We start from the raw sequence: 25,394 nt of genomic DNA, 5'->3' as shown, positions 1-25,394 counted from the left end.
GATGTATTGATGCAGTGCCAATATGATAATGTGATGCCCGTGGTGGCGTGGCTTTGTTCACTGAAATAATATTGATTGTGGTGTTTGAGAGAAAAATTAACGGAAAAGATGATGTGACGCTACCTCTACCGCTCTTGGAAGCCCGTCTCCATTCTGTCAGCGTTGTGGATACGTGTCATCTCATTTGTGTAGCAAAGCAAAGTGGTGTACAACGGAAAATATGATTGAGATTAACAATATAATGGACATCACAGTGCATCGGAGGAAATCAGATACCACAAAGGGGGAGCAGTTGTAACGCTAATCTTCCAGACCGGCGACCGACATCTGAATGAAGTGAACATGTATCAAAAAGGGCAGCGTGCATGTGTGAACGATTCCGAAAGGATATACCATTAACCTGTGATTGTTCGGGCCCCACCGAGGGAACTTCTTTGTCCCGTGTGCCACCACCACCATCCCCACCAGAAGGATTGTTTTGTGAATGAATTGTGTTTAATATTGATTCACGAGTTGTGACATCTTTAGTACGTGATTACAATAGTACCTGTTCCCAAACAGACAGGTAACAGTGCCACGTCCATCTCCACGAGGAGGATGTAATACAAATGCACCGCAACATCGAAAAAGTGTTCGGGAAAGTAGAGTGAAAGTGGTGAATGTTTACTACCGCTTTGATACCTGCCGTTGTAAATAATGAAATTCAGAGTGTAGATGTTGAAAATGGCCAATTAAAGGTTTACAAATGAAATGTAATACATTCGTAAAATGACACGCAGTGTTATAAGTTATCGTATTTATTCGCAAGTAGTCGCGATGTTATGAGAATGGTGAAGTTCGGTCGTTCAGCTGTGCAGAATACTCAAAGTGCTTGGTGACCGACAGTGCATATTATGCATATTAAAGATGTGTTACTTGAGCGAGTGAATGTGTGTGTAAGCTTTGTTTTCTTTTCAGGTTCTGCTAAGACAAGATGTTTTCTTTCCACAAGCCGAAGGTCTATAGGTCGACCACCGGCTGTTGCATCTGCAAAGCAAAGTCCAGCAGGTCAGTAACTCCCTTTTTCCCTCCCAAGTAGGTATTATTTTTCAAGTCCCAGGGCCATGTTCAGCATTGTTCATATCAGTAGACGTACTCTTCCACATTTATTAATGTTATGAGATGCTGTTGACTACTGGTACAACGGTTTATTGTAAAAGAGGGAGGGGGTGGCAGATTCAGCACACCAACCAGGTTAAGGAAGGCCCTTTTGCTACACTTGTTGACACTCAGAGGCTCCAGGCTCTTTGTTTCCACAAGTCATTCCATGCTACAGCACCAGTGTTAAAATTGTTATACTACTTTTTAACTTAGTTCATCGTAGGGCTTTCATTTCTTACATCACATAAACATGGAATTTTGTTTTCTTTTAGTCTTGCATTTCTAGACATATAGGTAGTAATTACACACACACACACACAAACACACACACACACTATGTATTTCATATACTTAACAATCTGCACCTACATTTTCAAGAAGTGTGGCACGAAGAAAATATGTAACATACTGCTGAAGTAAAAACCCATTTCAAAGTCTAAGCACACAGCATGCTCTTGTTCGCCTCACAGAACTTTCCATGTGCATTATCATCATTGTTGGTAATGGAAATCCATATGAATAAGATGTTGGTGAATACACTGTTTTTATGTTCATGACAATGTTATTTTTATTTGTTTGTCTGGCAGTGTTGAATGTAGGACTCAAGTGCAAGCTGTCACTAGTGGATGGTGCTGATTGTAATATTTAGTGAGGCCTTTTTTAGAAGATGGATGCTTAGTAAGGAATTAGGTTTAGCAAACTTTTTTTTTTCTGAGAATGTCGAAATGAGGTAGCTGTCCTTTAATTAACTAACCATACCCTTTCTCTCTCTCTCTCTCTCTCTCTCTCTCTCTCTCTCTCTCTCTCTCTCTCTCTCTCTCTCTCTCTCTCTCTCTCTCTCTCTCTCTCTTCCCTAACCCCCAAGGGCAGTGCTGAATTGGAGATCTCACCCTTATCTTTTTTTCAAGTGGTTCAGTTGGTGATGGGAATTCATTATTGTAGTGATGATTTGCATCTTGAAAGTAGCAGGATTTCTGTAGATGAGTAGTGATTGTCACCAAACTTAGCTTTACTGTTAGTCTAATGTGGAACAAGTTATCTTAATGGTGGAGTAACCTTGTTTGTGGGGTTGTCATGGATGTGTGTTCCTGTGGTGTTGCTACAATGTTTCATGTGGAATAAGACACTGATTTGAGTATATGATGGTGTGCTCTCAGTAAGCAAAACATTGTTATATAAAGTGATTTCCTATAACACCAGAGATATATACTTATCTGTATTTGAATTGGAAAACTGAAGTCTATTTGAATTGAAAAACTGGAGTCTTGCTATTCATGGAAAATCAAAGGGGCACTAATGTGGGGAGACAAGAAAGCACACAATAGTAATGAATTAAGTTCTGGTGCAACGACTTGTGTAAGAAAAAAAATGTGCTAAGGGGGAGAGGGGGGAACTAAACCAGCACACAGCTAATCTGTTACTTAATTTAATGCAAGGCACCAAGTTGTGGCTCTCTGTATTATCCTTGAAGAGGAAGTGAACATTGGGATGGAAAGGTCATAGTATCAGATGTTAATTTTGACAAAATATTACTGTAGGCAATTAAGTAACATAACATGCAGGAGAAATGAGCAGAAAAGCTTAGTATGTAGGGCTCACATCTGCATAGCAGTGGGGTTCATCTACACCTCTGTTAAGGAAGCTCTTTGTGTTTAGGAGGTTCCAGAGTGAAACACATCCTTACAGTAGATCTCCATGCCATCCATTCCTCAAACAATGCTGGTTATTCTTTGTTACCATTGCCTCACTTTCCTTCCAGTACTTCTCTTAGAAACATGTAATTTGATTTATCATTATATGCTGTCTCTATGTATATGCCAAAAACAAGATGAATGCTTTTGTAAGTAGATGCTGCTTGTCATGGTAATCATTTTGCTCTCTCTTACATTCTCATAGTTTTTGTATTGCTTGTGTTTCCATATCACAGTGTGATTATATATCACCACCACTGCTTCACTGTGTATATATCAGGCCAACTTATTGACTCATCCAAACCCTTACTCTTAATCAACTGGTGTATATAAAGAGCAGCATAAATGCATTTGCAGACACTTTTCTTGTCCATCAAAATATTACATACATGAAAACTACTTGTTCCAGCACTTTGCTAATAGTACCTTAGTGAATGATGACTCTACAGAAGTGACAATATCAGCAACACAGTATCTAGAGGGAAAAGTCAGTGCTGATTGTTACTAAGTATTATATGTTGCAGAGGAGAGAATCTGTGACAGCTAGTTAGTGGAGCTGCACTGCATCATGCATAACAATTGATGTCCTGCCCAGAATTGTGCACAGGTTATGTAATGTAAATGAACGTTTGCCAATGAAACAGTGGTGATGAAATAAACAATTACAGTATAATTACCATAGAAAGAATATCACATATTATTCTACTAATATTCTCTTTGGATTAATATCCACATCTGTTCATCATGTAAGTGAAAAGGGGAAAAGTCTTCCTCTATAAAGTGATTGACAGTACTGGACCCTTTTCAGAACACACATCCACCCAACCACACCGGCAATTAATGATTTCAACACATACACATGCACACACACTCACGCATGCACGCATGCAATACATACAAATGCAACACTCTCTCTCTCTCTCTCTCTCTCTCTCTCTCTCTCTCTCTCTCTCTCTCTCTCTCTCTCTCTCTCTCTCTCTCTCTCTCTCTCTCTCTCTCTCTCTCTCTCTCTCTCTCTCTCTCTCTCTCTCATTTTGTGTTTTTGCATTTCATGACACATATGTATACCTTTAAGGTAGTGCAAATGGAACATGCACATAAAGTAGACAGTTTAAACTATGAGGTAAATGGCATACATGCACTGGTAGTGGGGTGTTGAAAACATGGTGGGTTGAATAGATGGTAGCGTCATTAGCTAAATAAATGTTATCGCAATTAAACTTATGAACTAATAAATGAAAGACATTTAGAGAGATTACCTATTTGTTACAGCCTACATCCTTATAGTTTCTAAAAATAATGTTTATGAATAAAATTGTTGCTGAGATCCGACATGCCAATCTTAAATTGTGTTGTGGTTTTCATCTCTTCTGTCTTTCTAGGTGGCTTTAGCAACATGTCTGAATGACTGCTATAGTAATGATGGCTGGGACAAAATAAAGAAAAGGACAGGCATTTAATTTAAGAAAAGCAAGTCTTCAGTATTTAATGTTTATTATTTCGTCTGGAAAAAATGTATTATGCAAAATTTTGTGTGACTGTTGAATTAGCAAAAGTTTGCTGCATACAGTAAAAGTCATGCCCATCAAAAAAAAAAAAAAAAACATTAAAGTGTAGATACTTTGCTTTATCTGATGAAGGATACCAAACTTGTTTGGTCCTAAATGACCGCATGTCATTGCAGGTTTACATCTCTACCAGTCTGGTTAATGTGTTAAACGTAAGAAGTTACTCACTACTCAGTTTACAAAGATTTATACCTAACTGGTTAGAACCATAATTTATTCCTTTGCGAAGATTATTCCAAAATTCTGTAAATAGAATGAAAATTTTCAATGTAAGCTTTTTATCTTTATGATCACGGGCAAACAGCATCATAAATATGATATGAGGTAATGTCAGAAACTTCCAAGAGCCCTTATAAATACAAGAAAGTATTTTATATAAATTTGGATGTCTGAGATGTATGCTGAATCACCTCATCAAAAATGACACCCCTTTACAAATGCAGCTTCATCTTTGAGGAAGAAGTCACTGGGAGCCAAAATTCAGTAAGATAGATGAAGAAAGGTGATCATGAAGCAGCAGCAGAGGAACTCACACTTAGCAGTAGCTCAGTTGCATTGTCTTCATGGAGCATCCAGTAGGCTTTATGCCACATCACATTTCAGGCCACTCTTGTTGAATGTCTCCCCTCAGACACCTCAAACATTGCATCAGAACTGATGGTCTGTCCACTGAGGACAAGTTTGGAGTGAAGAAACTCATAAAATTTAAAGAAAATAAAAAGCATGCTCTTGGTCACATTATAGACCTGCCCAGCCTTCAGCTTTGCAGCAATGCAGTGTGTGATTAACTCAAATGAACTGCCCGTACAATTTTATGACAAACCAATAGTGACAGGAACATCCCTAATTGATGCCTGATGATCCTTATGAATAAATTAACAAATTGTTGCCATATTTTGTGGAGTTAAATACATAGGAAGTCATTTTGATTTTTTATTGTCTGATGTGCTCTTGAAGTATACTTGGCTTTCAAAACACTTTGTGCTACAACTCCATGCTTCATTGCTTTATATATGCTGAATCATGTCCAGGGTCTGCATTGCATATTTGCCAAATTTGACAGAATTTGATATTCACTGTGTTGTAGTTTCCAGTTCATATATGTACCTGTGTATGTGGTTACAAAAACTCCCATATCACAGCTCATAAAGTTTGCAGAACAATGTCAATCATCCAACAGCTTCATGACCATTACTTCTAGCACACATATTAGCATACTGCAAAAGTTCAGTGTACATACTTTGCTGTGGAACTAGTCTTGGAATGTTTTGATACCATTTTGTATAAACATGGGGATGACCCATTACTGAAGCACACTTCTAACCAAGTCAGCACAAGCTGTACAGCAGTGTGTGCAATGACTTTGTTAAACCAGGTTTATGTATAATTAACAGCTAATTAGCTTCTTATAGCCCCTGGATTAAACAGCTTTGAATTGTCGATTAACATTGGTAAAGTGAGTAATTTTGCATTAAATTTTGGAATGTAATCTATTGACAAAGATGCTTGGTCACTTGATCTTATAAATTTGGTTTTGTACTTTATTAAAAGAAGAGGTTTGGTTATCATTCCAAGGTATAATAATGTATGAAACCATGACAGGTATTTCAAAAAATTTCAAAACATCCATGCTGGCATCTCAAGATTTGCCCTGCTTACCTGTATAGCAAAATAAAATAATAATAATAAAAGTATTACAGTATTGTATTTAATTACTCCAGACCTGAACTAAGTAAACTACATAAGTGCAATCTACTGCCTGTTGTTTCTGAAATACAGTTTATTGCAAAAGCAGTTACTTAAAACATTGAAATACCAGTTCTTAACATACAATAGTAATGATCAGTCCTCAGTTTCATAACTTATTTGTAGTTATGCAGTTTGCTCGGTTTAGGTCTGGCAAAATAAATTGTACTATAGTGTATCAATCCCAACTCGGTACTCCTGGTGTTGGCTGTTCCTGCCTTGCATTGCTGTCACATCCACAGTCAACAGGCACATGACACTATCCTTCTCGTATTCACATTGTAACCCTTTGCCTTAATTATTCCAATGAATGGCTTTTGATTTGATTATTGAACAATGGTGCTTTATATCTTCTGGTACACTTGGCATCATTTGTAAGCCATGCAATGCTGCTACCCATGTGTCCTTGATACATGAATCCCTTGGTGGCTCAGGTCAGGTCAGATCACTCTGGGGTTGAGGTGGCAACAGTATGGACAAGTATAGCCAATACCCTGAGTACCAAGTTAGTCTGGATTCACTATAGTTGTATAATTTGTATTCACTAGCAGGCTTAAGTGGATGCTTTGCCTCCACTTTTGAACCACTGTATCACAAGATTTGTGTTACTGTTGCAGAATGCTAGACTCAGTCTTGTGATGCTGTGCTATTGTGCTTGGCATTCTTAACTGTTACTGTGAAGCAGGTCTTTCCAATTCATTGAAATTAAATGATACATTGTCTGGCTAGCACTGGAAATGTACATATATATGAACTAAAACTGAAGAACAGTGATTATTGAACATAATCTTAAAAGTAGCAGATCTTTGGAAAAATATGACTAATAATACATTGGAAAGTCATGGCAGCTTGGGGTTTTTTTTATGGAGAACTATATCGTACTTTATTTACAAGGTTTGTATATGAAAAGATTTTCATAGATTTTGGTTTGAGCCATATTGCCCATGCATGAGGTTTCATTTGGAAGGCCAAATTTAACAGAGACCCAGGTCTCTGTTAAATTTGTATCGAATATTGTTAAATGACAATGAAATGGCATCAAACAAGAAAACCATACATATAACAAACACACCTCATGCTTGGTTCATTATCTGGAGCTATTGTTGAAATGCTGCTGCTACTTCTGGTAAAATGTATAAGCTTGTCTCCATGGTAGCCAGCTGAATGAAAGCAAATGCATAGGACATTAGTTTACAAATATTAGGGTGATAAGTAGGTATGCAGTAGTACAAACCAGAACCAAATGAAACCCATAAGTAAGATCAGAATGGTGTTTGATAAGTTTATATTATATTCAGAGATTTTCGCTTGTTAAATTCATGTTTTCTATTTCCATGCATATGTTGGTCCTTCACTCAGTACCTATATAGATAGGTCGTGAAAGTGAACTTATTTTTTTAAGAATCAGTCACGACTGATCATATTGCATTGATGAACAAAGAAGCTGTCTTTTGATTGATGATGATTTTTCGATACTGTATTCTACTGTTGTCTGTTGCATCCCGTCTTTGGTCGGGAAGAGCAGTTATGACCTTCACAACTCCCAGAAGCTAAAGATAAATTGTAGTGTCCCACACCTTTCCTCACTTATTTTTTCTTGAAGACACTAATCAAGTTTAATAATTAAAAAAAAATATATTAAAATCTGTAGTGGCACTTGTTCATCATTACAGACAAAATTAATGAAAATCATGGCTCACTGATTCATACCTTACTGGGTAGTGTAGGCAACATGAAAGTTAGAGGGTGGGAGCCACTTAACTACATTTCATTGACTATTTTAATACTCTATTATTATTTTCCATTGTTTTAAACACTTGGAAACTAATTTATGCCAAAACTGGGTGGCACTGTTTGTGCAAGACATTTGCACCCTCAGGTGACAAATTGCTATTGCTATAATCTTCAGATGTTCTGTCAGTTGTTAATAGAAACTGAAAACTTGCACACACCCATATTGTTGTGGTAACTGATCCTAAAGAAATAAGTTCATAAATTAAAGACTGTACAGAGAATAAATAAGATGATACCAAGTTAAGAATGAGAATATGATTACCAAAGTTGGAATATCTGAAGCTTCCACCATTATAGCTTGATTATGGTTATGTTTATACAGAACCTACTAAGGATTAGTAGTGCATTACTATATTGGATCATTTGCATGGAGGCTCCAACCCTACATATCCAGTTACTGAGATTATTCAGAGATTTAAATTTTTTGTCTTTACTAAAACATACTTTCATGAAAACATAGTATCTTATAGTATTACTAATTAATAAACAGTGCTTAGTAATATGTGTGTGTGTGTGTGTGTGTGTGTGTGTGTTAGAAATTATATCCAAGTGTGATGGAGGAAGGTGTAGTTAGAAGGGTAATGCAGCAAGGGTGTGAGGAGGAGGTACTCGTATAAATGTCTTTCATAGCGTGGCTGTGCTGTATTGGATGGTGTGATAATAACATAGGTACTGGTATGTAAGCAAGCATGACGGAATTTCTTCCAATTGTGAGAAAAACATTTCCATCAAGACAAATATATCACAAGAATATAATGATGACATGGCCTTAAGAGTAAGAATCTTTCATACCCTTAAAACCAAGTCATGTACTTTTAGAATTAAATCAGCACAAACTTTTCCCTGTATCTTATTGGTAATGAGAGCACATACACACACATTGTTGCTTAGTCATTCCTACATAGTATGATATTTAATAGCTTGTAATTTCTGTTTGCTTAAATCATGTTTCTCAAGATTCTTTATATAGGATACTGGACTCAGATATTTGTATTATATGTAGAATTAGACTAATTAATATTGTGATCTTTTAATAACTTTTTATTTTTGTGGAAGAGTATGAATATGTATAGAAAAGTAACTGTACAAGTTTACCTGGGTGATAGAACAAGCCCTGTTAGGATGGTGCACAGTGTAGCATACTTGCACACCTATTGGATTATGTAGGAGATGATAGAACAAGCCCTGTTAGGATGGTGCACAGTGTAGCATACTTGCACACCTATTGGATTATGTAGGACATATGTACTTGGCATTATTATCTTTCCTGAGGTTTGGAAGCATTGATGTTGATTATACTTGTGTTTTATTAATTAATTAATTATTATGGAATGTAGAGCAAGGTAAACCTTTTAAGATGAGGATATAAGTGAACACTATTACTAAACTGTATATGTGTTGTGAGTTAAGAATGGAGGGAGTAAGAAAAAAAAGGAATTAAGTGACCAGTAGATTAATTGAATGCAGTTCGATGTAGTAGCCAGTTTTCAGAAGAAAATAATTTATAAGGATATGCAGTGGAGCCATGAAGAATGTTGCCTTGTTAGTCACCTCAACAGTAATTTTAGTGGGATACATAAATGGCATCCATAGCATGGATAGTTACTGCAACACTCAGTTTATTCACTCACCTCTGTTTCATATTGCACAAACACATGTTTACCAGAAAACTACAAAAGAGGGGTGTATGAACAACAAAATTAGACTAGGGCATTTGAGCCATTTGACTTGCAGACATTATTAAAGCCAATTTGACATAATCATTTTGAGTATAATTCTTATATCAAGATGTGATATAGAATTTATTCAGAAATGTTAGAGAGCCTGTATTAAATCCTCAAACAAAGATAAGGAAATACAGCATCTTTATATGTGTGTATTGCATAATATGATGATTTATGAAGGAAGGAGGTAGTCTTACATCTTCACAAATATTTGGGTAATGATAATGATCAAATATATATGTTAGGTATTAAAATCACTGTAATATGTAATAGTTATTGAAGAAAAATATGGATAGGAGATGAGGGTATAATTAAGCACAGAAGAATAATTGGTTTATTTCCACAAAGATCACAGATTATTTATTTTCTGCTTTTTTTATCTCCCCAGCTCACGCTTCACAGACTCAAAGAAGTATGAAGATGACTTTGTGGACTGCTTCAACTTGAAGGAGCGGAGATCTGGGGAGATATGCAATGCCTGTGTCCTCTTAGTGAAGCGTTGGAAGAAGCTGCCCAAGGGAACTGATCGCAACTGGCACCATGTAAGTATAATTAATTTAGTATGCATTGGTTCCATATTTTATTAATGGACAACATATATCTTCTTAGAAGAAAATAATATAAAAGGTATATAAAGTTAGGAGACTGAAATTATAATTGTCCTCATGTTAACATTGTTATATTTTAACAGGTTGTTGATGCAAGGGCTGGGCCTGGTACAAAATCCCTCACAAAATTCAAGAGTAAGAAAATAAAAAAGAACTTAGACAATCCAGATAAACCATTGAAGGAAAAGATAAAGAAGAAGCATAGGTGAGTATGAGGAGAGAGATAATTGTGAATTCTGTTTATTATTTATTGAATGTAATTTTTGTGACCACATTTTCTGTGAAGAATGGTCGTACAAGTTTACATTATAGAGTTTGTTACACCTTTCAATGAGTAAGTTTAAAGTTTATTAATGTACACACCTTAGAAATATTTATGAATATCATAATGGTAAGACAGTATCTAGTGGAGCTGAAAGGGTTTTGGAAAAATATTTTTATAGTAACAAAGATTAATTAGGATAAGCAAAGAGCTAGGAGGATTAAGAGCAGATATGGGACAGAAAAGACATTAATTTACATAATATAAAGAGACAATGCTTTATAATTGGTAATCATTGTTCTGTGGATAAATGTTTGGACTTGGCAGAAAGAGTTTTATCCAAATGCAAAGGTTTTACTAGTCTTGTGCAGTTGGCTCTTTGAATTGTTGTAACATTCTTCAGTTAATTTCATTCTGCATATAATTCACATTAGTAAAAAAATTCCTTTAAAAAGATAATATTGTGACAAATGCAATGCTAGATATTCTCACTGGAATATGGTTTAAGGACATTAAGATATAGAAGATTGCAGTCATAATTCAGAAGTTATTTAAAAAATATGTATAGTTAGTAGAGCCAGTTTGAATGCTTTTAACATTCCTTTATATAGAGTACTCATTGCTAATTATCCTCACAGGTATATCAGGAAGGTTGGGCGGGAGAGATCTCCAGGAGCTCTAAGTGATGATATTGCTGTGGGGGATGAGAGGTTAAGTGACGGGTCTGGTCCTTCTGTGCCTGGCTCCCTGGCCCCTTCCCCCTATCCCTCCCCCTACCCCTCAGAGGATGATGCAGACTCACAAGATCGCACACTACTCTCAGGAGCTGCCAAGAGGAAGACCATCCCACCTTCACAGTTTCAACTTAGTAGCTTTGTTGATCTAACATACTGGAAACAGTGAGTATTGCTCTGTGTGCATGTGTCATAAATCTTGACAAACATAGGTCCTACATGAGTGGCTGAAGTAAGCTATTGGCATTGTGGTCCGAGTGTTCAAATTATGTTTAGGTTGAAAATATCCTCTTTTCAGAGTATTTCCAAAAGCTTGAATGCACTGAAGCATTCACTTTTTCTTGTGTATTTGAAAAAGATGTTTCCACACTTTTTATTGGATGAATGTTCTTGGATATTGCCTTTTATAGAAAAGGGAAAGGTTTCCATATGACTTCTGTAAATTATTATGCATGTTGCTGCTTGTAAGAAGAGGGAATTTAAAAAATGTGCTGGTTATGGGAAAGGTTATAGAGAGACTCAAGATGAAATTGTTTCCATAAATTTGCAAAAGTTTAAATGAAAAGACTGGAACTGAAGAATATGAATATAGAGAAGCATTGGATGAATCATATTTAATCTCTTAAAGAAAGTTTAAATGTAAAATAGTAATCATTAGTACATGGATATATGTTCAGCTTTATCTGAGGGTACCTAATATTCTTTGCCAAAGGAGATATATCAGTTTGAACATACTTTTCATGTCTGTTTTATAAAATCAGAATAGAAGTCTTTCCCATAGCCCCAGTACTGACACATCATCCCTACTGTCAATCTGCCACAGCTGCCAATCTCATTAGCAAGACTTTACCTTTCCTTAATTCCACAGGGAGAAGGTGTGCTGTGGTCTCATCTTTAGAGGGGACTGTGGTGAGGTGCTCATTGACCCTCGGTTCTTCCACCCATGTTCATGCCGCATGAAGGCGCTGGAGCTTTCCCCAGCCCCCACACCTGCCTCCACTCCCAGGGCCTCATCATCTGACGGTGGCAGCAACTACTATGATGATGAGGACTACCAGGACTCCGACTCCCTGGATGACAGGCTGGACTACTACTCTTCCGTGGGTGGCTCTCCCTCCGGCCCCCTCATGCCCCACCTGACAACGGGACTTGCAAGTTAACTATAGTGTTTATTAGCTGGCAAAATTATGACTAACTACCTATTAAATTATTGGTAGATGTGTACACTGTACCTTTTTTATTATTATTATTTAGATACAACATTTTAAGAAGAAAATTTCCATGATCAATATTAGTGTTCTGAAATTTTTATTTATTACCCATGGGTCCAAGACTTGTATTTTTCAGGGTTGATATGAAATTTTTAAAAATAGGAAACAAAAAAAAATGTATGTTTGGCACAGAGCTAGGCTGCAGCCCCTCTCATCTTTTTTAAGTCTTGTTATGACAATCTGTTTCATGGCAATACTCGTCTTGCTGCACCAATCAAGCCGTCCACCTCTGCAAGCAGTTTACCAGTTGTCCACATTGAAAACTGAATCAGTTAGTACATTCATACAAAACTATTTTATATTACTATTTTTACCTGTAAAAGATTTTATATATATCAGATTTAGAAGACTTGATCCTGTACTGCATTCAGCTTTCATCATGTGAACACTCAGTGCAACACATTCAGTGGATGTCAAATCCCAGCTCAGTCTATGGAAAATGAAGCCTTGAAGCAAATCCCATGCAAGCTTTAAAATAAACTGAACAGTGTATGGGTTGTGAGAGGTGTCGTTACCGGTGCTGTGGGTGGTGCTGCTGCTGCTGCTGCTGCTTGCTGCTGCTGCTGCTGCTGGCAACGGCGGGTGCGGCAGGACGGTTCTAGGATCTCCATATCAGGGAGTGGGCTCGGCTGCCTCTTGTCCTCAGGTCACAGGGCTCATGTGCTCAGTCCACCAGTCACTGGCTCCTCTCTTGTCTTGTCAACAACTTTTCTCCCTCAGATAGAGGATTTGGCATCCTTTATTTTTCTTACCACCTTGAGTACTGCCATCACTATGAATGCTAGTGGGAGTGGTAGTTACTCTCCTACATGTAAAAAATCTTTGTGATATGAATGTTTCCAGCACAAGTACCTTAGCAGCTGTGGTAATGGTGGGGCTGGACCGCACTCAGGAAGGTCACCTCCTGTTGGTCTATGTGGCACAGGCTGCTGCTGTGCCGGTCTGCTTGAGGCCTTTTTTCACATACAGAGTTAATAGACATTTATCAAGGTGTGGAATTTGTACATTTTTGGCATATGGAAAATGTAGTGTAAAGCTGTGTATTAGGAACTTTGGAATTATTTCTGATATATAAAGCCCTTGTGATGCCTCCCTCACCCGTGGCTGCATGCTGAGCCTGTCTCTTCCCAAACCCTTTTTAAAGGCCAGGGCAGTACAAAATCTATCTTTGTTTTGTTAATAAATAGAAGTTTTGTTGAATTTCTACTAAGTAGAGATTCCATTTTTAATACATAATGCATAAAATGAAATATTTTTAGGTAATTAAATATTCATATTTTTTAATAATTTTTCATATATGCATAATGTGTTGTGCTCAACATTTTTTCCACAATGTTTTTTTCTAATGTGGAGCCAGATGACTGTGTAACCGACTTGCCTGCCATATTGCAAATTCAGATGAATTAATCCCAAACCTGAGTCTAGTCTTCAAACATTTTTAATGTTAAGAACTTGATAAAAAACAGAAAATAAAAAAAAAAAAATCGAACAGAAGGCCCTCAGTATTACAAGGTACAAGTTAGTTTCTTTTCTATTGCCACAGTATGCGCTTGTTAGCACACATGAGCGGTGCTGTCCTGATGCTCGCTGCAATATGAATCTCTGGCATCCTGGACAGTGACTAGGAGGTAAATGGGCAAGGTATCCCCAGGTGACACAAGTTTACCAGGAAGGCAACAGTGCCATGTACCGAGCTGGTGCAGGCGCTTGTGTCTGCCTGGGGAAACTTTCTAGGAATCAATGCAAAAGTGAAACATCGCTCAGTGCAGGATTGGAATAGACTTACAGCTCTCATTTATCAAAGTTCTCAGTAATCCAGGTTGTATATTGTTGATTTTTGCTGAGGGAGCAGCCTCTTAATTCAGTTATGTATATACTAAATTATTATAACTTATAATTATGTACATAAATTTTGACATTATTTTTATTGTTGTATTGACATTAAAAAATTCTTGTGGCTGTTAATTTGATACTGTTTTTAGAGAGTAATGAGCTATTGTGAAGGTTTCCAGTGTACTGCACTGAGTCTTGAAAACATTTTTAGCTCTAAGAGCCAAAACTCTCCCAAAGACTGTGATTATTTTCAATATGAAGAATGTTTTAAGATGAAGTGACATTAGAGGCATGTTTTCTATAAAAATGCAATCTGGAAAAAAAAAATTTGTACATGCATTGCATTCCAAAGATTGTTAAGTGTATAAATACTATTACTATCCCTTGAGAATATTTCCATTAGACATGGACCTGACACTTATTTTATATGGTGTCACTGACCATTGCATTTCTGATTTATGATAATTATTATTTATTTTCTAATTTAATTCAGGTATACTACTTAAGTGGGTAAATTGCAATGTGACAGGTTTCAGTCACATAGCAGATGCCTCTGACAAAGGGCAGGCATTGCCCCGACCGCTCAAACTGACCACATGATCTACATCAAAACACTTGTTACTGTGCCCTTGTTATTTTCTGCAGCTGTTAGCAACTACTGCTTTTGTACTTTAGTAACATAAACTGTAATGAGTGTGGCTCACATTACGTGCCCCAGTCAAGATAAGGCAAGTGAGATGGGCCAGACTTGGAGGCTGCAGTGTGGTCAGCATGAGTGGCGGGAGAAAGCCTCCGTCATGGCGTTGGCACAAATGAGTCTGCAACTGTACAAAGTGCTGTAATTCATGTGACAGTGCTCTTTGTTACCAATACTCCTTCACAATACATTTGTTTTAAAATGTGTGTGAATAAATGGTCTTCAAAATGTGATATATGTATATCTGGGTATGTGTAACATGGATTTATATATATTGCTAAATTAATAACAATTTTCATACATGGAAACATGATGGCTCACACATACACTTCTATGATTTACACTGGCTGATATTTATATATGTATATCAAATTGCTATATTAGGTTGTATTGAAAGTAATATATTTAAAGAAAAGACCTGTACTTGGACTAGAGCACTTTCTAGGGGTAACAGCTGCAGCAAGTTTCCTACTACATCTCATAAGTACCTGGGAGGAGTCGGGGCGATCACTGTAGTTGATATTTGTAAAATGAATGGCTGCAGTTGGGAGTGGTATGAGTGTATCCAGGGTAACCTGTTTGCTCATTCAATCAGGTGTCACTGTTGTAGCTCATGTGATAACCAGAACTCGGAGCTGTGAATTTTTCGCTTTTATTGTCGCCCGGATCCTCGTGGGTGTGTATGGATGGTCAGAGGACAGTCAGAGAACAGGTTCTCTCCTTTGTTAACAGTTGTTTTGTATAATGACAAAAGATCCACATATAAGCTTGTTTATTTATAAGCTTAAGTGTGTCCATTTCTCTGTTCACTTATTTAATGTTCTGTAGTTGTGAACGTAGTTATCCTTTGAAAGTTCAGTACAATAAAGTATTGTCTATTATAATTGATTGTTAATCCTCTTAAAACTTCATTGTAAGTTTTGTGATTACTTCATTTTGGAAATCCCATACATTAATTTCCTAATATTTGATATTGAGAAAAGTTCAGCTACAATCATAGACTGTGGGATAAGATGACAAATAAGAGGCAATATGGGCTGTAATGGAAATTAATAATGAGGATGAGAGTTTGAGTGAATGAAAATTTTTCATAATGCGAAAAGTAAATTGAGAAGCCGTTTTGGTAAATGAGGGTATAACTTTAATTTCTGTGGATTATTTAATCAAAGATATAAAGCATGGTAATGATGGAGTGGAAATGTGTATGACGCATGGCTAAATACAGTTTGTGTGCAGGTATTATTTATACCCTATTGCAGAGAGCAAGTGACCTGCCAAAGCTCTTAAATGTATTTTGGCTGAAAAGGCAGAAGATAAAAGTAAATGTCATTAAAGAGATCATTTTTCAAAATTGTATAGTGAAGAAAAGGTTAATAATAAAAGAGGCAGGGTTGACTACTCAAAATCTGGAAATGGAAGATTGAACTAATGAAGTTTCAACAAATACATTAATGAAATTTTATTTATTTTTTTATGATTTATGTCTATCCTAAATATTTAAGGCTGAGAAAAAAAATGACCTTTTTTCATGTGGTTCATGTGGTTCACAAACCACATGTCATTATCATCAAATTAATGACATACCCATATATATTGCAGGAGTACCAACCACTCCCTTTCCCTATTAACCAACACTGAATGACTTCCAACTTGAGTAACACTGGCCACCGTGAGGGCAGACACTTCCTTCGCTTCTCAGCTGCTTCATGCTCTCCAGCAATCTCCCAATGCCATCCCAGAGAAAAGCTGGTCTCTTTCAGTGGCTGATGCAATTTGAGAGTTGGAAGTAAAGGAAGTAGTTTGGAGTGGTCCTGACCTGCCAGTCACTAACAACCCACCTCTCTGGAGCTGTTTAAGCAAGGCAGTTTATCATTTGTAGAATGTAATCTGTCGTGTAGTTTTATTAATGTTTTATCAAAATTCTTAAAATTGTAATTATGCAATGGTGACAGTGAAGAACACATAGGTGAGAGCTTAACAATAACATAGGTGAGAAGGGAACAATTAGATAAAGGACACCAAGGAAAGCCAAAGAAATCCACCAATAATTGAATATATGAGCCAAAATATTGAAATTACTGAGACATTGAAAGACAGGTGGGCCTCACAGACAGGTGGAGACACGAGGGAATTGAAAAGTGCTCAGTGTGATTATGAGACTTTGTATATTGTACCTGGCTCTTCTCTCTTCACCTCTTCTCTCCTTGCTCCTCCTCTCCTCTTCTCTCCTGGCTCCTCCTCTCCTCTCCTTGCTCCTCCTCTGCTCTTCCTTCTCCTATTTACCCACCTCCTCCTCCCTTTTCTCCTCCTCCTCCTCCTCCTCTTTTCACCTCCTCCTGCTCCTCCTCTACCTCACATCTCTTATCGCTTCTCTCCTCTCCTCCTTCCTCTTCAACAACTGTCCTGGTGTTGACCTTGGTATGTCGGGGAGCCTGCAGGTGAGGCACCCGCTACTGCTACACCTTAAACATGACGGTGATGCCCACCACGTCCCCCCGGTGCTGGAAGGTGTGCAGTGCAGGGCGAGGTCCGAGCTCTCTGTTTCTGATGAGCCTCGCCGCTCGGTCCTGCACCTGCTCCTGGAGAGCGAGGTGCTTCATGGCCGCACTGCCCTGGGGTAGAGAGGGGTAGCTACTCCAAGGAAGAGCGGACAGCAGCTCCAGTCCCTTGCCGTCGAGGAGGTAGGAGATTCTCTAGTATGTCAGCTTCTTTGAAACTTTTCTGGCGAGTCGCTCCACGTGGGTTCAGGGTCACCTTATGGTCATGTCACCCCCAGCACGCTTCCACCTCATCCCGCAGCGTCAGTGTCACCGGTGAAGGTGAGGCGCAGGGATGCACTCCTCCTGTGATGCTGAGCAGCTGGGTTTTATGAGTGGGAAACTCCACCTGTCACTTTCTTTCCCAGGCTGCTATGTAGCTCAGAATGGTGGTGACGTCTCGGGTGGCCTGCAGCTTTCTCCTCCAGTCCATAGGTGCGGGATAAATTTATGTCATCTGCAAACGCCTTGGTGGATACGAGATGGAGCAGATCATTGACAAATATTCCATAGTAGAGCCGAGGCAGTTCCTTTAAGGAACACTCGTCCTTATCGGCTGTGGCTTTGATTCATTGTGGCTAATTGAGGATTAGTAGTTGATTATTTTGAGATGCATGTCCCTCAAGTAACTCCCAAGGAGCTGGCTCTCTCTCTCTCTCTCTCTCTCTCTCTCTCTCTCTCTCTCTCTCTCTCTCTCTCTCTCTCAACGTGATACCTGCTGATAAAAGCAGTGCCCCAGGACAAGGGGTAGAGTGAAGTCAAATGACCTCTCGCAGAAGACTGGGTAAATTTATAGTTTAAGCCAATGTCCCCAATCTCTACCCACGGCCCACGGCGTTATTATTAATTTCCGACAAGTAGTGTAATCATTAGAAATGATGTGAATAGTGAGAAGAACAAAATGAGGTTGGTTATTACCACGTAGTGTGTAATGGCTTAAACTATAATAAAACCCTAACCTAACCTAACCTAACCTAACAACTGAAGTTCAGGCAACAATACACCATTTATGTTTACCTGTGGACTTAGAAAAAAAAGTTGAGAGCGCTGTGCATTCCCAGGCCTATTGTGGCGTTATTATCAATTTCCGACAAGTAGTGTAATCATTAGAAATGATGTGAATAGTGAGAAGAACAAAATGAGGTAGGTTATTACCACGTAGTGTGTAATGGCTTAAACTATAATAAAACCGAAGACTGATGCCTTAAGGCAGGGATGTCAAACTCATGGATGGTCTAGTGGCCCGCGGGGTGATAATAAATTTTTTTAACTCGTTATTATAATTGTTATAACTGAGGAAAATGTAACTAAACTGTTAAGACGAGACATAATAACTTTTGCCTTTCAGCCTTTCATTCATATAGCCAATAAGTAATTACGAAATCTTTGATAGCCCTCAGGACCATAACCAAGTGCATAATTGGCCCTCGAAAGGATTTGAGTTTGACACCCATACTTAAGGGAAGCATGGATGATCTTACTAATCATGAAATGGTAATTAGTTATGTAGAAAAGGCTAAGAAAAATGTTTTTATCATTAAATCCAAAGAGCCTAAAAAGTAATAATACGATGAATGACCAAATAAATATTTAATACCTACACTGGACATTTTCGTTATCCCGCACGTCTCTTGACAGTGCAGAATCATGTCTATAGCTCTTCATAGGCGCATGCATGAGATGTAGGGTTTGTTAAAATCTGTGAGAGAGAGAGAGAGAGAGAGAGAGAGAGAGAGATTGTTGTTTTTGTTTGATAAATTTATTGCGCACAACGCAGGCGTCAGACTAGACATACGATCAAAAACAGAAGTTTACAGAAGAACAATAGGAGTAGAACAATAATAACAATAACAAGAACAATAACAATAACCAAAACAAGAGAGAGAGAGAGAGAGAGAGAGAGAGAGAGAGAGAGAGAGACATTTAACTGAAGATCATTTACATCTTATGCATCTTTAGAAAACTGTTCATATTTGTTAGAAAATATTTTTAGCCTATATATGTTATGCAGTATAATGTAATATAAAATCCATTCCGAACACTTCTGCCTGTCAAGCGGAGGCCCGAGTCAGGAGCACGAACTGTCAGCATGGCAAAGCGTCAACAAAACGCACGGGGGTGAAGATTACGGAAAGCAAGCCATTTAAGAGTTATTAGGGAAGAAATACAAACAAGGAAGACAGAAGAGTGCACATTTTAAAGGAAAGCCTTCCAAGTACTGGGAAGTTTGATTTCAGAAATAAGACTTCCTCACATTGACACCATGGCCCTTGTTGCGTACAGTGATGACAGTGACTTGGGGACAGACTCTGAGGATGGGGACGAGGCTCAGAAGTACGCAGCTGTGAGGGCAGGTAACGGAAAATCCTTAGTAGAACCTCCCGCCAGGGTGCCTCAAGCCAGGACAGAGGGCGGCGTGGACAGCATCGAGGACGAGGACGAGGACTTCTCGAAAAGTGAAAATACATCGAGTACCCTGTTCTCCTCAGTGCCCGCTGCTGTGCCGGTATCGAGTCTGCTAGATGTGGGGGAGGTAGAGGAGGATGAAATAGTGGATGTGCCAACAGTAGATACATGGAAAGTGACTCAGGAATTGAAGAAGCAGAATAATGGCGTGGAAGAGGCATCGCAGCCAGGACCTCAGCCTGCCCCAGTAAGCAAGGAGAGGAAAAAAGTAAAGATCTTTGTGCCATCACTGTCAGAGGTGAGTTGTGTTCATTTGATACTTTAGGAACTTAGATTTTCATTCTGAGGGGGAAGTTATTGGTAAATCTTACCAATAGTAGCTCCTTATATATCCTGTTGCCGCCTCTTTCCAGGACAAGCAAGCTTGGGGACTTGGTGTGAAATAAAAAAAAAAAAAAACTAAGGAGAAAAAAAAAAAAACATGTTTGGTGAAATCCCTAAAAAGTTGACAAACGGAGAATATCTCCCACTCTATACTCCTGCTACACTATCCTAACCGGTAAAATTACAATTGAATACAACGCATGCTGTCTTCCTCTCCTTCTCTGTCCCCAACAAGCTTGGTGGCCAGATGGGTAATTTGGATTTTAGGGTAGGGAAAGCCAAATTATGGCAGATTTGGGCACTCATGAAAAAGTCTAAGGATGAGATGCCATATTTTGAAATCAGAAACTTTCTAGCCTAATCTAACCTAGCTGGAGGGGGGGAGGCAAAGTCCCACCTGGATCCTCACTTAAGGACACTAACCTAACTGGGTGGGGGGGTTGGCTTTGCTCTCCTGGACAGATTGCAGGTCACCACAGCCATCACTCCCCACACCAGAGGTGGAGTCACAAGCACAGCACATACAGAGCAGAGTCACTTAGCCGTCCACACACATACTAAAACTGACGAGAGAGGCACAGTCTGACTTGCAGTGTGATATGGGCTGCATAGACTGAAACACCATAGAGATTGGCTCTCGGCTTCCTGTGAGGCCTTTTCAATACCTTGAATTGTCACTGATTGGTCACTTGCAGGCATATCTGGGGGACATCCTCCAGCAACACCCATTAACAGTCAAGCCAACACTGCACTATTTCCTTGCTGCCATAACATGATGCCTAGGCTGAAGGGATGGGTGATATATATATATATATATACAGTAAAATCCCTCTTATCCGGCATCAACGGGACCGCCAACATGCCAGATACTTGAATATTGCCGGATACTTGAATAGAAGTGAAATTATGTCCACAATCACCATCCTACACTCGCGCATCTTACCTTAACAAAGATCAGCTGATCTGATCAGCTGCTTGAGTGTAAGCACAACACGCTTCCTCTTTTCTACAACTTTAGGCATGATGAAGGCGTCAGGCGATAAACAATGCACACGCGGGACTGAGTCACTGAGTAAGCACAGTGCAGTGGGCCGCGGGTAGCGCGAAGCAGTGCGCTTTGGTGGCAAGGGGACAAAGTATGCCTCGCGCGGGAATTTTAATTGATTTTATGAGTACACATTGATTTTTTATTGATTTTAAGGCTCGGGGAAAAATGTGCTGGATACTTGAAGCTGCCGGATACTCAAATGCCGGATGAGAGGGATTTTACTGTATATATATATATATATATATATGTATATATATATATATATATATATATATATATATATATATATATATATATATATATATATATATATATATATATATATATACTGTATATATTTACTGTATATATATATATATATATATATATATATATATATATATATATATATATATATATATATATATATATATATATATATATATATATATATATATATATATATATATATATATATACTGTATATATATATATATATATATATATATATATATATATATATATATATATATATATATATATATATATATATATATATATATATATATATATATATATATATATATATATATATATATATATATATATATATATATATATATATATATATATACTGTATATATATATACTGTATATATACTATATATATATATATATATATATATATATATATATATATATATATATATATATATATATATATATATATATATATATATATATATATATATATTATATATATATATACTATGCTAAACACAGAACCCAAATTCTTAACTGTGGAATGTGAGTGTTGGGCGTGATGAGCAGACAAAATATTTTCCCCAAACTCATTGAGGAGGGGCAATGCCCATCAAGGCTTTCTTGGACTTTAATTAATGTAATCACTTTCACTTGTCAGTATTTACTCTTTTCCCAGGTTTAATGCAACTCTATCAAATCAAGAAAAGCATTGTAACTTGAATGTCTCATGCAGTGCCACATAATGCTGGGCAGGCAGATGCTATATTATTTTAAAAATAACAATTTACTGTATTTTGTTTATGGGTTTCTGCTGCTGTATCAAGGCTAGACTGCTAATTTTTATGGTTTCAGTTCTCAGATGATGATGAGGAGGAGGAAAGAAAGGAGCCTCCAAAGAAGAAGCTGAATCCATCGAAGGGTGGCAGTGGCCTCTTCTCAGTATTACCAGAGCCTAAAAACTTGACTGCCAAGGAGACTGGCCGCTCCTTAGTGCCTCATGTTCTCACCAAGAGGCCAACACAACCCAAGAAACCCCAGACAAAGGTTCCAAAAGTAGCAATGGCAACAGCAGGAGCAGGAAGATCACCAGCAACGAATGTAGCTGGTCACGTTTCTGATGAAGAAGATGATGAAGCTCCAGCAGGAACCATTGACTTCTTCTCTTTGTCAGAAACAACTTCTGTTGATCCTGTCATGGCAAGTAAAGGACTGGCTTCCCATCAGGTTCCAGCTGCTGCTGCATCATATATTTTACCCATAAGGGAGGTAGCTGAGGCTCCATTAAATCAACTTGAGCAACCTCCACCTGTAGTGGAGCAGCAGTACCAAGATTATGAAGAGGAAGGTCCTAGTGCTAGTGAAAGAATGGCAAATTCTTCTCAGCCAGCAGCAACAGGAACAATAGCAGCAGCAGGAACCATTGATGAGGCTACCATCTTACGATTAGCTGGCAAGCGTGGCCGGGCTGAAGCCATCAGTTTCATTGATGTGAATGCAGATGATGCATTACTAACCCGGGATGAGTGGATGACAAAGGCCTTGACTGAGGAGAAGCCTCTGCATGGTTTCAGCAAGAAACGTGAAGGACTACCCACCCAGAAACAGAAGCAGAAGCATCAGATTACTTACCTGGCACACCAGGCTAAAGAACGTGAGCTAGATCTCAAGAACACTTGGGCACAAAATAAAATGACCAAGATGCAGTCTCAGGCAAAATATGGTTTTTAACACCCCTTCTTTTTACTTCCTTGAACAATAGGGGATCTACAAAGCTCACTGTATCTCTTTATCTGGAATGTTGATCTGAAGCACTTCATGTGTGCTGAAGCTCACAATATTTATTTATTTTAATTTGTTTTGTTTATTTTTTATTTATTCATTTATTTATTTATATATTTTTTTGGTTTAGAAACTTGAATAGAATGCTCCAACCTTAGCATGGGAAGTGATATCTTGCCCATTACTGGAATGGTTCAAGCTTGGGAGCCATTAAAGGTTCTCAGGGAATCTTTTTTTAAGAGCTCATAAAAAAGAAAATCAGAAAAAATATCAATAAAAATACTGAAACTAAGAATTTAGGAATAGTGGTTGGTTTTGCCCCACTTTTTTTATTTTATGCCAGCTATCATAAACCTTAACCTTAATTCTCATGAACTGTACTTTTGAGATAATTGTGGGTATTGCATAAAAATGATGAGTACAAAAACATTCTGGGGAATGAATTGTTTAGTTTTGTTTAGGCCTCAATATGGTAAGAATTATCTGGAAGCATGTCTTTTTGTGGCATGACACATGTACATACTGCATTTTGTATTTCATATCTAACTGGTGACATGTAAAAACTTTACTTACTACAAACAGTCTAATAGTGATTGTAGTTATAGTATTATTAATTAAACTATTGGTAGTATTTTGTCTTTCCTTTTTTTTTATTTTAATTCTCAAAAGAAATAGAATCAGTGTGTGTGTGTGTGTGTGTGTGTGTGTGTGTGTGTGTGTGTGTGTGTGTGTGTGTGTGTGTGTGTGTGTGTGTGTGTGTGTGTGTGTGTGTGTGTGTGTGTGTGTGTGTGTGTGTGTGTGTATAGTGAGGGTGCCCTGTTTTGGCTGACTCAGAGGAGAATGTTGGCCAGATGTATAGATGAATTGTTGTGAAGAGAATGTTCAAATTCTACTTTTAGTATGTCATTAGAAATTATTCAAAGGAAATACTCTCTTAGGTTATTGCTAGGTAAAAAGGTTGGTAAGTTTTCAGGTTTGATATCAGCTTTCTTGTGAATAATTACATGTTACAGTACTCATATTGAGGTTCTCACTGTAGACCAGATATGCAGTGTCTATATGCAAACTTTTGTATACGTACTTTACTCTCTCGGCTTTTCTCTTGGTTATGATTACTTTGTTTTATTATTTGTGATAATAATAATAATTATAATAATTATTGTTATGATTATTATTTATTTATTTAGCTATTTATTTATGTATTTATTTGTTTATTTTATCAGTTTATTTATTATTATTATTATTATTATTATTATTATTATTATTGTTGTATTATTTATTTATTTATTTATTTATTTATTTATTTTACTATTCATCATCTATTTTCTCCTGGTTTGTTATCATTATGTTGCATTGTTTTATATATTCATTTTCATGTAAGAGGAGCTCTAGCCAATGGGAAAAGCTCACTGAAGGTGCCAGTCCATAAAGTTTATGAGGTCTGGTGGCTTTTGAGTTTCTTGTTCCCTTTCTCAGCTGCCTTTTCAACTGATTCCAAAGTCATTTTAATTAGATAATTATTAAGATTATTTGTTTCCATTTATCTTAGTTGGGTGCCATGAGTACTTGTTCTGGATTCTGATGCTGGATTTATTGGATTTCTTTACCATTCTGTCTTTCCCTCCTGAGATCTAATGTTGGGAGGTTCACTGAGCAGGGTGGAGCCAAAAGTTTTGCACATCATGATTCCTGATTTGACCGATTATCAGTCGTCACATTGTCACGGAATTTCATCTCTTGCTACCTTATACTGTTATATCCATGGTTACTGCTCCTCTGGAATTACTAAGGGCATGCTGTCCACCCTCCCCGCCTCTTGGTGCTACACAAGATTTCATACTCCTCCTGATAATCTGCTCGTCACTAATGTAAGAGTTAGCTTGTATGTTACTACTACTACTACTACTACTACTACTAGTTATCACTACT

General features: G+C 37.6%; 2 protein-coding genes across 6 annotated transcripts in view; both read left to right on the top strand.

Annotated features, from left to right (window-relative positions):
* LOC135102059 (SIN3-HDAC complex-associated factor-like) overlaps positions 1 to 15,949 on the top strand; it is an 88,332-nt gene extending 72,383 nt beyond the window's left edge. For all 5 annotated transcript variants that reach the window (XM_064006749.1, XM_064006759.1, XM_064006741.1 and 2 more), the window contains 5 exons: positions 958 to 1,047; positions 10,052 to 10,205; positions 10,355 to 10,476; positions 11,172 to 11,432; positions 12,136 to 15,949. In XM_064006749.1, the coding sequence (XP_063862819.1) occupies positions 974 to 1,047; positions 10,052 to 10,205; positions 10,355 to 10,476; positions 11,172 to 11,432; positions 12,136 to 12,427 (903 nt within the window). In that variant the 5' untranslated portion in view covers positions 958 to 973 and the 3' untranslated portion in view covers positions 12,428 to 15,949. The remainder of the gene's footprint in view (positions 1 to 957; positions 1,048 to 10,051; positions 10,206 to 10,354; positions 10,477 to 11,171; positions 11,433 to 12,135) is intronic.
* A 3,711-nt stretch (positions 15,950 to 19,660) lies between these two features.
* Positions 19,661 to 24,094, top strand: LOC135102050 (proline-rich protein PRCC-like). Its single transcript, XM_064006707.1, has 2 exons — positions 19,661 to 20,309; positions 22,539 to 24,094. Exons 1-2 carry the CDS (start codon positions 19,869 to 19,871, stop codon positions 23,412 to 23,414), a joined length of 1,317 nt encoding a protein of 438 aa, XP_063862777.1. The 5' UTR covers positions 19,661 to 19,868; the 3' UTR covers positions 23,415 to 24,094.
* The last annotated feature ends 1,300 nt before the right edge of the window (positions 24,095 to 25,394 follow it).

Source organism: Scylla paramamosain, chromosome 1, assembly GCF_035594125.1.
Source record: "Scylla paramamosain isolate STU-SP2022 chromosome 1, ASM3559412v1, whole genome shotgun sequence".
Classification (NCBI taxonomy): domain Eukaryota; kingdom Metazoa; phylum Arthropoda; class Malacostraca; order Decapoda; family Portunidae; genus Scylla; species Scylla paramamosain.
Note: the sequence above shows the minus strand (reverse complement) of the source record. Positions and strands in the feature narration are given on the sequence as shown.

Bases quoted from the DNA above. Each gene is read 5' to 3' on its own strand.
- LOC135102050 (XM_064006707.1), top strand. From the start codon at position 19,869: ATGGCCCTTGTTGCGTACAGTGATGACAGTGACTTGGGGACAGACTCT. The intron at 20,310-22,538 runs GTGAGTTGTGTT...TTATGGTTTCAG, and splicing joins TTGTGCCATCACTGTCAGAG to TTCTCAGATGATGATGAGGA.